This window comes from Neopelma chrysocephalum, unplaced genomic scaffold, assembly GCF_003984885.1.
Source record: "Neopelma chrysocephalum unplaced genomic scaffold, ASM398488v2 Primary Assembly neopelma1_96770, whole genome shotgun sequence".
Lineage (NCBI taxonomy): Eukaryota > Metazoa > Chordata > Aves > Passeriformes > Pipridae > Neopelma > Neopelma chrysocephalum.
Genome location: NW_020925414.1, coordinates 150,266 through 162,817, shown reverse-complemented (window position 1 = coordinate 162,817; position 12,552 = coordinate 150,266). Strand labels below are relative to the sequence as shown.

Genomic DNA, 12,552 nt, shown 5'->3' with positions numbered 1-12,552 from the left:
ATTACCTTGCCTGAAATTAAACTGTGGTCAATAAGACACCATGACTGGGATTTACCTCATCTACTATTATGCCTACAGTATGGTTACTTGACTTCTAAAGGAGGATAGGCTCTCTTAGGGCCTAATTCACTCTACTTATTTTCAGGATCATCTATAAGATGAGATGAATTTCATTTCAGAAATTTCATTTCTATGGATTTGGGTTTATAGAATGGCTAACTCTAATGTGGATGACTAATGTAGATATTAAGTTAGATGAATTCTAGCATGCCCATCTAAATTAACAAGGTCAGTAGGGAAATAAGATTCCTTCTGCACTGTGTTGTTCCCAAGGCAGTGTGAAGGGCAGACTGGGTACCTCTGTTGGCCTGACAAGAAGTATATACAGTGCTGGGTAGTGACTCCATGATTGAAGTGTCAAACTGTGTGCCCTAGAGAGAACGTACCTCCACAGTCTTGGCACATTTATCAAGACTTCTCACAGAGCAAGAGGCTTTTGAGTAAGGATCAGGCTGTAAGCCTTGTCAAAAGTCATGGTGTTTCTTAGGAACCTGTGGATAACTTTCAGGGCCTGTTCAGCCACTGGCTCAAAGTTGTAAAAGTCCCAGCTGCATATGTATCAATGGCTGGCTGATGAATTAACTTTTATTTGTCAACTGTCATTCAAATAATTAAATTCTTGTTCTCCTGAAATGGCCAACAGAACTGCTGGTAACGTAAATTTGATAGTATCATGCTCCAGGTGTGGAAAAATAATTAGTAATACATGGTTTATGAGGTACCTAAAAAGCCTGTGCAATTACCTGGAATATTTGCATTATGTATGAATGAGTTTCATCTCCTAAAAGAAATAACACCATGCCACAAAGCCGAAGCACTCAGAACACTTACAATACTGGTATGTAATTTTTCTGCAAAAACAGGGCATTATTTACAGAACATATTTCCATACATATTTCCTTTGCTCTTCAGGCACTGGAGGTTTTCCTGATCACAAGTTTATTTAGAGGTTCTTCACAAGATATGGTGTGATCTATGAGAAACCAATGACTAGAAATGGTACTGGATTATGGTCTTATCACCACAGTGAGACAGATCAATCATTAACTGCCTTTTGACATATTTAATTGAATCCTCCCTTGTCTTTGAATGGTCTATGCTACACATTCTCACAGAGAGTTGACTCATTTACTAATTTGTACTTTGGTCTTTGATGGCCTTGATTATCTTTATGGATAAAACAGGCTACTAAATCCTGTAAAAAGATATCTTAACATAGTACTGCAAATGGAAAGGTGTTCCTCTCAAGACAGACCAAGAGAATTAGGTATCCTTTTTTATTACAACAGTACCACAGTGCTACTGTATTCTTTAAGTGTTTTCTATGTTTGTATATAGCACATGGAAAACCCAAGAGAAGAATTCTGTACTAATAAAGCAGTGGCTTGGAGACTTCTCTTGAGATTAGCTGTGTCCACATTGTCCATATGACAGCCATTCCAAATGCTAAAAATATTCTACACTGTTTTACTAATGAAATTACGTATATTTTCTGGAGACCTGTGCCAAACATTTGTCTAGAAACATCAAACCATATATGCTTACAGAACTAAGTAACACTACAAATCACATTTGCAAACGTGTTTTCCAGAGCTCATTTATCTACAACAATTAAGTCCATTGCAGAAAGAAGTCCAAATTTTGATCCTTTCATAAATAGGAAGCTATATGGATTTCAGAAATTTCTAACTGACTTTTTCTGATAGCTCTACAATCTATTTGAGACCTGCAGGTTTTAACTAGGTCTGGTTTATATAGCAATTGGCTGAAATGAAAACATTTTAGTAACTTAAGGGAGGTTTTATATAGTCAGAAATATACATTAGTTCTACACAATCAAATTGCTGTGTACTCCTAAAAGACACTGAAAATTAAAATTATCACTTTAATACAGTAAAAGAGAAGTTGAAAACATATACTTATCTGTCACTTACAGTTAGGGTATTCTCTCCAGTTATAAATAACTCAGGGTTATGTGTATCAATTTTTGCTTCTACAGAGAGTTGTAACGTTTGGAAAGTTAACTGAAAGAAAAGATTAAAACAACTGTAAAGCTCTGTTATAAGGCAAATCATTTAGAATGTAGACATCCTAAGATGATTCTCTTGTTTTGAAATGAAGACTTCAGAACCAGAAAAAAAATCGTAGTAATAAGAATATTAAAATGCTCTTTTTATTTGTCCCTAGCTAACACATATATCAAAGTAATAATATATCAGTAATCCACACTTAGCAATGACACTGGGGAACTGGTTTTTTTTCTTTCTTTAACATACAGTTCAAGAAAAACAGAAGGAATTGTTTATATAACCCTTTTTATAGTTATTTCAAAGCTGTCACTGCTGCTAGCAGGGAAGAGATGAGGAAAAATAACAGTGAGAAAGGGAGACAGCAACAAAAGACAGATGGGAATAAATCTCTGGCCTTTGAAAGAAATGGAAACTGGATGTTCTTTTACTTCCCCCCCTCACCTCTATCCAATGCTCCTGTTTTTCCCCATTTATTTTTTTCCTATCACTGTGTGTTTCTCTTCACTTCTCAAATCCTGACATGGCTCTCTCAGCTTAAACAGAGAAGATGACAAAAATCTTAAGCCAGTTCCCATTTGAAAAGGGACCTTGTGCCAGACCCCACTTCCCTTCGTGGATGTACTGGGAGGAAAGGAGACACTGACAGCTCACTGCTGCTCTTCTCCTATAGCACCAGGAATGGCCTCAGGTTCGTGGGAGCACAGGTACACTTGCCTCCTCAGCCATTCCTCTGTGGCACGGGCAGGTACCACGGGCTTGACACAGGAAACACGGGCAATTGTGGGTCTGCAGCAGCTCACACACACTGAATGGACCGTCCCTGCCCCATAAGTTATTGAACCTCTGCACTGTGGCCATCTGCCCAGATGGTCTGTTCTGCACACCTAAAAGTTTAGAAACCCACCTTAGTGTTACTCAAGGAACCTCAATTCCTAAACACATCTTTTCTTTGCTTAGCAGGTACTGGCAAGTTCACTATGCCCTTCTTGGACAATGGCTCATTGCCACTAAATAAAAAGCCTAATGATGTGCATTACTGAGTGAGTGCTTTCAAGATTATATGAAGTGAACTTTGACAACCAAACAGAAAATTAAAAATGGGAAATGCAAGGAAAACTGTGGCATAAGTTTTTTCCTTCCCATCAGCCAGTAGTAAACAAATAATTTCCACTCACTGTCTTGTGAGGGTAGCAACCTTTTGTTCAGGTCTCCCCCCTCTCTGTACCTGACAGCACTAACAAATGGTCTTGACCCAGATGATTTGAAAAATACAAACTTTAAAGACAGACAGACTCTTTTTGTTGCACACTTGCACAATGCACTTTACAATATCAACCTGACCTTTTCCTTTCAAGAGCTGAATGCTGACAACAGCCCTGCTGTTAAATGTCAATACCTGCCACAGGACTTGCCAGACAAACTAAGGAGACTGCGTCATGTTCCTGATGCTTTAGGCAAACCCAGGTCTCCAAGACTGTTTGGTTGGTTGCCTAGCTAAGAAACAAACATGGCCTAACTTCAAAAGTCTGTTAACTCAGAATGAGTTATATCCTAAAGGACACAATGGTGATTTAAAATGGGAAAGCCAAGATATTATTGATAGATATTTTTAAGCATCCTGTAGGTCTCTTGGACTGTTTCTTTGTCATCTGCTCTAATAAAAAGAAAAAAAATCAATTAAAAAGTTTTCCACAATTTCTATAACAAATAAAACTGGCAGCACTAACAATGAATTTTGATATGACTTTAAATGATCACTATGTAGGCTATGATGTTCAAAAGCTCAAAGCACCATTTCTTGACAGGCTATGATGATATTGTACTCTTCTCTCCTATGATGAGTTTTGTGGAAACTGCAGTTACCCCTGAATGAATTTAACAGATGTAGGAAATGTTTTTTTCAGCTATTAAGGTTGCATTATCACAGCACTTTCTTAGACTGTGTGCTGGACTGAAGTTTTATCAGCTCCATTATGCAGCCTCACTACTTTACTTTTAGATTCCAGTTTTCAATCTGGAAAAACACCTAGAGCAATGGAAAGTAAAGAAAGGTCATTCTAGATTGTAGGGTCTCTTTACTGAACTTTTAATATTATTAGGAGTTCAGAAATACTTTGAATATTGCATCCCTCATAAAGATGCAGCTGATACTCACAGTAGCAAAGGTTCCATTCCAGATTTGGGTGGACACGTTCACAAAGTACTCTCCCTTCAGCATGATGTCTTCCAGTTTGCATGTGATGGCACTGCACTTCACATTCTTACAGTTCTTCCAGGGGAAAAAGCAAGAAGAGGCAAGAACATGCATTAAAACACATTTTAAAAAATATTCTTTTAACATCCAGACTTTTTTTCCCTTTGCCATTCTGTGCCTACAAATTAAGTGCTTGCAGGCTGTGAAGAATGTGCACTTTTACTTCTATCTAAAGCAGATGTAGTATGTGTGAAAACATCCATAGGCTGAACTCCTGCACTGTAAATGTGGAATGCCACCCCATCACAGCTTTCCTCACAAGTACAGCAATGGACTCATGAGGATCAGCTCTGCGTCCCTGTCCTGCTTCCTGCAGGCCAGAGTCTTACTCACCAGTTCTCTGGAAGTTCTGAAGTTCTCTTTTGTGAAAGATGGAGAATAAGGTCTTTTCCCTATTTGCAGTGGATTTATCTGAGCTTCACAAGTAACACCTCTGGCCTAGGAAAGATGGCAGAAATGAGACTGGATAACATCATACTCAGGACTTTATAGTCATCTTAACAATATACACTTCTGGGATGAGATGGCAGCTGTGAAAGGCTTGAACTGAATTATGTAACACTGAATTCTTTAGGAAACTTAAGAGTGACTGTATGTAGTTCTGGTCAGAATTAAATGGCTTTTAAGGTGATTTTTGTTTTCCTTTAGATGGACCTGAAGGGTTCATCCTGATCTAAAAATTCCATTTTTAGGATAACTTTTTCAGGAACTTGTAGAAAGACCAAACTGAAAAGATCCAGAATCACTCAAAAACTCAGCTGGGGATGTAACCACCTCTGCCAAGTAACAGGCTAGTATACTGATCACATCATGGTCCTCCTCTATGAGGAAGGGACAAGGAGAAAGGGCATGGATTCTGTGAAGGGAGATAATAATGTTTATAGTACTGGTTAGCCCCCAAAACACAGTTCGGTTCTACACCTGATCTGTGGTGACCGTAGTTAGGTACATCAGTGGGTTGTCTTTACTGGTCAGTTCTGGAAGATAGATTTTTACGGATGCAATCTTTACTGGAATACTTCCTGTTGTTACCTGCAAAGCAAATAACTCAGAGTTAATTCAGGTAGCTATGCTTACATATGCATAAATTATTTCATATAGCAAGAAAATCAGAAGTCACGGATGAGTATGGAAGAACTGGACTCCTTTTGCATCAATATTTTTTGTACTAAGACTCTACAATAGTAGTTAAATTATGTGACTAGTAAAGCAGAAAGTGTACAGTATAGCTTCAGGTTCCTGTTTCCTTAGCAAAGCTCATATTAACTGCATGGAATATGTTTTGAAAAGCAAATATTCTACCACAGCCAATAGGCCTATTTAGTCCTTTGGAGCAGCAGTTACAGGAATGTAAATGGAACATAATTTAAGTTTCTTCCACGTTGCATACTTGGATCTAAGTTTTTTCTGAGTTATGTAATAAGTGCTGTGATTTGGCTAGTTCTTGCAACTGGTTTGAGTACTTAACCCTCGCCAGACTTCAAGTTTCAAAGTTCCAGCCTGCAAAGACTTGTTTTCCTATATCAAGTTGGCAGAAGACTGTGAAAAAACAGTCTAAGTTGGCCTAAAGTTAAGCATTAACCATCTTCTAAGTATGTAAACTTAGACCAATCCCCCCCCCATTCTACTTGTGCAGTAATTGCAAATGTCATCCTTAACCTTATGAAGACTCCAAGCATTTATTCCCCATCTATTTACAATCTTTTTTCTTATTTGACCTATTCAAAAGCCTCAAAATCAGGAGTGTTTTTTCAACTAGGTTTTGGGAGCAGGCTACAGAGGGAGCTAAGGCAACTTCTCGAACCAGAACCAAATACATTTACTAACCTTAACTGAGAAGTTGAATGTGGGGCCAATATCTTCAAAATTATTCACAGTGGAAGGAATGTTATGACCAGAGTATACTTCATAAAAGTTGATGTTGGCAAACCTAGTTAACAACCAAAAAACAATACATTTCAATTTGGCAGCTGCTTTGAAAAGTATGTTACTGGATATGCCTTTGTGAAACAGGTCAGAAGTACAGTCAGAGGAAAAATCGGTCACTTGTACTGCTGTTTGAATTTTACAAAGTTGGTGAAGAAAATACACAGTGCGCTGAAGCCCAGAGCGGGAGCAAGCATGTAAAGGTAAGACAGGAGAGCTGCGGGGGGCACAGGCTCTGCTCAGGCTTCTGGACCCTGTAGTGTTTCAGTGCAATACTGCAAAGCTCCTTTCCTGGACACAAACTGCAACTTTCAGCCTTGCAGTTGCCTCCTTCCTCAGAAAGGGCTCCCTTAATGGTCCCTGGATACACTTATAATGGCAAATACTAACAGACTCTGAGGGAGATCCTGGACCTTAATGTCATAGACCACAGGCAAGCTTGTTTTCACACTGCTTGTGTGTGTAAACACATATCACCTTGCTTGTGTACATTATACATATCGCAAAGCCCTCAGTCCTCTCTGGGTCACTTTCTTTAGTACTTACGACACTTAAAATCCAAAATTTGCAAAGTAACATGAGGGTGGTTTCAGCCCATCAAAGCATGGAATTACATGTGTGCAACAGAAGGACACGGTGCGAGGGCCTGTGGGTGCTCAGGGAGCTCAGCCAGTTGGAACCATGCTCAAAGACAATGAAAGCATCCCCCCCTGTGCAATACATCACATCCACATGCCTGCTACCTGTGAGCAGCTCCTCTGCTGAATCATTCCAGAACTGCATCTGCTCTTCATTATTAGCTTTTCTTAGGAGGCAGTCAAAAAGCAAGCTGGCAGGTGAGTTAACATGAATTAGGGGCTAACAAAACTCTTACATCAACTCTTCCTGTAACACAAGCTGCAAATCCCTCCTCTTTATCAGTGCTGCTCTCCATGTTTAATCTGGGTAACATCTGCACCTACAGTCCCAAATTAACACGTGTGCAGTCTCAATGAGGTGCTTCCTGATCAGTTATGGTCCTCCATGTGACACTGTGGATCCTTTTTGATTCTCCATACTTCCTCCCACAGGCTCTTAACTTGAAGGACCTCCTCACAGGGACTCCAAGGAAAACCCACAACACATTTTCTGCTTCCTTGTTACTGAAGACACCAGTCTTTCTAAGATGCACAGTGTCAACGTCTTTGTCCTTGCAGGAGTCAGTGATAAGACTTATTCCTACATCTTCTCCTAGAAACTCTGGAGATTATCCGTAAAAAGGCTTCACTTCAGCAAAACAATTTTTTCTCAACCTTTGTATTTTAAGGTATTGCTCCTCAGCTATAATATCTGCCTTTAATTAGTTCCAGGTAAATACTTCCTAAGCCAAAGAGTGTAAATTATACTAGGGCTTAATATGTATTTCATTTAGTTCTTTTAGATTGATTATCTCCAAAATAACTAATCCTTTTCTAGCAGTAGGGATTCCTTCATGCCTTTATTTGCACATGAAATTGCATTTTCTCATACTCAGGAGATGCACCTGAATTCAACCCCCTGTTTTTTCCTTTTATAGACTTCATTCCTTGCCTCTTCGGAAGCACTGCATTTTAGTTCATATTTCTCAGCTAATTAAACTTGCTTCGGAAGCACTGCATTTTAGTTCATATTTCTCAGCTAATTAAACTTGCTTATTCAAGTTTACACCATCTGAATTTCCTAAGAAGCTGCCTAAGTTGCTATGTTAGTCCCTAGATGATCCTGCTGTCTCTGTGCCTCTGCTACCTTTATTAACAAACATTCTGCTTCTGATATGGTCTCATGCAACTTTCTCAGGGAGTTGAAATAACTTGCACTGCTGACTCAAATGCTTTTCTGCAATTGAAATAATCTCAAAAATTCTGCATGACTCTAGAACTGGTGCACCAAGTCAGCTAGCCTCCAATATTCCGAAACTGCTTCTGCAAACCAAGTTATAACACTTATCTTCTATGCTGTAGTTCCTATTCCAGCTCAGGTCATCCTACACAGCAGCCAACAGTTCTCATAGCTATGGTGATCTTTGAATATTAGTTTCCTGAATCCATTGTTGCTGTGCATTTTTAAGCAGTTTTCTCTTTGTCAAATTTCTGTCATTCTTTGAATAACTATTCTTTATTTTCTATCAGTTTGCATTTACTAGTTTTGGAATGCTTTGGGATGAAAAAGCATTTTTCCACCAAAAATTGGTGACCAATTGCATCAAATATAACTGCATGTAGTTTATCCTAGAAATTCAGTACTTGGGAAAGATAAATAAGTATTTTCTGTGATGAAAAGTAACTATCCTACTTTGATACGAGAGTCAAACCAGTGTATTTTTGTTTCAGTTCTAATGTAAGTTAGACTGTAACTGAAATGATTCTTTTTTGGAACAGACTAATTATTGCTTGAGTGCATCCCCAGTCACGAGGGCTTTCCAAGGCCCAAGATAAGAGGTTTCAAGGGCACAATATAAAGATCAGTCTTAGGGGGATTTCTGTTGGTCTCTCTCCCCCTGCCCACTCAGCTGCCTCTCCTTAAACATCACCCTTCCCAGGGTGAATGATCCCTCTTGCAACAGCCCCAACTTGCCTTCTGCAGGGAGGGGAAAGGGCTGGCACCGGGCAGGGAAGGAGTATGTGTGAGCCGGAGTCGGGTAAGGTGCATGGGAAAACAAGGTGTATGGCTCCTGATGCCAGTGCAGCTGTAGCAAGGGAGAATCTGCCATATACACTTCAGATTTGAGTTCAAATCGTTATCTCAAACTGCTAAAAAGTTTATATTTTTGGCCTTGGTTCAGCAGAGTTGTCCATAGGTTTTTTCTTTTTTTCTTCCTCTCCTTTGCTGAGAGTTTGGGTTGGAGCATATTTTTCCTTTTGCTGTTGTTCTTCTGTTTAGTTTTGATCACTTTAACTCCTGGTTTGATCCAATGTCATTACATTTGAGCCCAGAGGCCCAATCTTATTATACAGTAAATACTTTTTATATTATTTATATTATCAAAACCAGAAGCACTGTTTGGCTTTTATACCAATTCCATTCATGAGAGCATCTGTAACAATTATCCAGAGGTAAACATGGATCCACAACTTCCATAATTTTTTACATGTTGTTGGAAGGACATACAGATCTGCTACTACTGATGAAGTCGGAATTTCTTATGACTTCCAAAACAAAACCCCAAAATTTTCAGTATATTTTCAGTGGCTTTGCAAGACTGTTACTGTATTCAAGTACCTTGAAAATATGACAGTTACTCTTTACGTTATTCAGCATACCTTGTGAAGTGAATTTCTGCATCATATCGCAAAGGAATTGATAAGATGACCTGGTTGTCCAATTCTTGCTGTTCCTTACTTTCGCTGTTCATCAAAAGACATTTAAGTGTTATAATACTGTTTTATACAAATAGAGTATTAATACCTAACTTGCTTTCATATGATTATATACTTTACCTCAATGCACAAAAGCTTATGTCTGCCACATTCTGAAGACTTTTAAGGTTAAAATCAAAGCTAATATCAAAAGATACCTATGGAAGAGACAAGGAACACATACTGAGTTGATGGTGCAACATCCAAAGGCCTTCCCAATAGCGCCATAATTATTCACATGTGCAACAATCTAGAACTCTCTCTGTATCTGAATTCTCTGTAATATTTCAGTAATGTCTTACTACTCCAGAGTTGATTTGTTCTTGTGTTCCCCTACAAGTTGGCATCTTACATAAACATGACTATTTGCATTTTAAAATTGTGTACAACTCGCTACAATCTGCAACAAAAAGTGTTCAGGATTCCTTCAATTACACGCTTTTAAACTCTAGCACTGACACAAGCTTGTGTTCACTCTTTTCTTCCATTTGTTCCAGCAGGTCCACTTTGACCAATTCCATTAAAAATTCAGAACAAACTTAACTTTTTATATGCAATTTTTTAATATAATTCTGCATTCCCTACCACAGAATATCATGTTTCTATTCTTTCTAGCAAGTTTCTTGTTGCTCCAGTTGATTGTGTTAGAGGCTAGAACCCTGTTTCTCTTCTGCCCTTGAGTAATAAGAGATTCCATAAAACCACGAGTTTCATAAAACCATGGAGGTTTATGGTATATATGAAAAAAAGATATACGATCTATCCTAGGGCTGTGTGGGCCATCCATCTCTCAGAGCAATACTGCTTTCTTGGAGAGATGAGATTCACAGAGCAGGTGAGGGAGTTACCCCAGGTTCAAGCTGTAGGAGGGATTTGATGGGAACTGTGCTCAGTTCTCAGGAGCCTGCACATGATGCTCTATGCTTCGCTGCCCCCAGCCTTCACCGTCCAAAAGTTACCTTGCTGCAGCAGCATTTGAAAGCTGTGGCTTGTAACAAATGTGCTTTGAGAGCCTTTTTCTCCTTTCATCTGACAGGGAGTCACAAAAGTTTAACCCTTAGTTTGCTTCTTCTAATGCCCCTGTTGTCAAATCTAAGAAATCTTCATCAGCAGTAAATGCAGATTTAGGAGAAAACAACAATTAAAAAGGTTTTGGATATCATTCAAGGTTATGTAAACATGCTAGCTATACCTGTTGTCCTGTTCTGAAAACAGGATAGCTTGTTTGGCAAACGACTGTACTTTGTGCTGTTCCTGTTTGACACGAGACTTCAGTCCCATCACTCTGCAGAGAAAACAGGCACAAACATCATCATAATATCAGGTTTGGATAAAGCAGAGAGGCAGTTCCTAGTCTGTATCTTCAACAGCACAGTTACTATACTAAAGAGTAATGAAAATAGGTGTTATGGCAGTAATTCCTCGAGATGCAGCAAATGAGTGGGGCATAGGCAGAGCCAGGAAAAAAGGCAGGAGAAAGGCGGGACAAGGACCAGTCCCATGCAATTCCTTGTGAGCTGTAATGATCTTGTTAGAAGTTTGTGCTGGGCTTTGAAGAAGGAATACAGGCTAGAGTGTACAGGTCACCTCCAGCATTAACCTCTACAGCACTTTTTTGCAGAATTTTTACTGAACTTTTACAGACATATTTACACAACCCTAGAGCTAGTTAAGTACCTTCAGTGTAGAAGTTAGTGTGCAAAGGGCAATTCTATCATACTTGCTGTTGGAAAATCTACAATACTTAAGAGTTTGTTTACTACTTTGCAGAATATCTAGCATGTCATCATTCTTATATAAAACTCATAGACCATAGCCAGTTATCAACCCTTTAAAAAGAATTCATTAAAATGTACATTAAGTCTTCTGTAAAAAAGCATTTCTAGCAGACATTTACCATTCATGAATTGTGCTACAAAAAACCCCCTCAAAACAAAACCCAAAACAAGACCCATACATGCTCAGCTTATGCTTTTCTTCCTGCTTTGAAGCAGACACATTTTTGGTCAAAGCTTCACTTGCAGGCTGAAGTACTTCTAAGCAAATGGGCTTTTAAAGCAAAAGAAAATCCTAGCTCCAGTGTGGTCTTTTGGCAGGAGTGGCATGAGCAATTTTGCTGCGCAACAGGATGGGGAGGTAGAGGAGCACCCTCAGTGCTGTGTGTAGTATTTCTGCCAGTTCATTGTTCAGAATAATGCTGCTCTTGGGCAGTGATGAATGCTATCCTTCCTCTCCCATCAGTATAGGGATTGCTCTGGATTTCACCCCACCTCTCCAGTAGCAGCCTGAGCACATAAGCCAAGCACTGAAGTCTGCATTTCATCCTTCACGAATTGTTTGGGAGAAACAATTGTGATTACAGATATACTCCTTTCCCCAAAATAGTATGTATAATTCCTCTCTTTCCCCTTTTCTGAGGCAAAATTGTTAGAAAAAGAGCTTCTGGTTTAGCAATCATATCAGTCTGATTAACTGTCTAGCTGGAACACATGGCCTTGGCAGTAACACTATTTCTAAATCCAAAGTCTGTGCTTTTAAGGAAGCATCATAAGGATGATGCATGACTGATTTATCAAATACAAATTCCCTGTGGCACAGCAACTGCATCAGGCATGTTGCTGAGAGTTACACAGAAGATGTGGGTGCCAAGGCCTAAAGTGAGGAAAAGATGACTGAAATATTGAGGTGAGGTCAAACTCAACAAATTGCCAACTTTTATGCTGAGTTGGCAGTATTTCTCCTTGACCTAAAGAAACTGATATGCTGAGGGAATAATTTTGGTATCCAAGAAAATAAATTTGGGAGAGAGGTTTGCACACACACTTTTTCCTGGCATAGGCACTACTAGAAAGAAAATAAAAAATTTCTTTGAGAACCTCAAAAATCAGGGGCAATAAGGGAAACAGTG

The 12,552-nt window shown here is 39.0% G+C and overlaps 1 protein-coding gene across 2 annotated transcripts in view; it reads right to left on the bottom strand.

Annotated features, from left to right (window-relative positions):
* ITGA2 (integrin subunit alpha 2) overlaps positions 1 to 12,552 on the bottom strand; it is a 68,795-nt gene that overhangs the window by 4,639 nt on the left and 51,604 nt on the right. Inside the window, exons 21-29 of one of the 2 annotated variants that reach the window (XR_003538523.1) lie at positions 10,837 to 10,929; positions 9,726 to 9,802; positions 9,549 to 9,632; positions 6,172 to 6,274; positions 5,266 to 5,376; positions 4,678 to 4,782; positions 4,246 to 4,359; positions 2,532 to 2,623; positions 1,995 to 2,084 (exon numbers count right to left, since the gene is read on the bottom strand). Coding sequence is in view for 1 of the 2 variants with exons in the window: in XM_027709321.1 (XP_027565122.1) it covers positions 1,995 to 2,084; positions 4,246 to 4,359; positions 4,678 to 4,782; positions 5,266 to 5,376; positions 6,172 to 6,274; positions 9,549 to 9,632; positions 9,726 to 9,802; positions 10,837 to 10,929 (777 nt within the window). In the remaining variant the exon portion in view is untranslated. The remainder of the gene's footprint in view (positions 1 to 1,994; positions 2,085 to 2,531; positions 2,624 to 4,245; positions 4,360 to 4,677; positions 4,783 to 5,265; positions 5,377 to 6,171; positions 6,275 to 9,548; positions 9,633 to 9,725; positions 9,803 to 10,836; positions 10,930 to 12,552) is intronic. The other variant, XM_027709321.1, reaches the window with a different exon arrangement.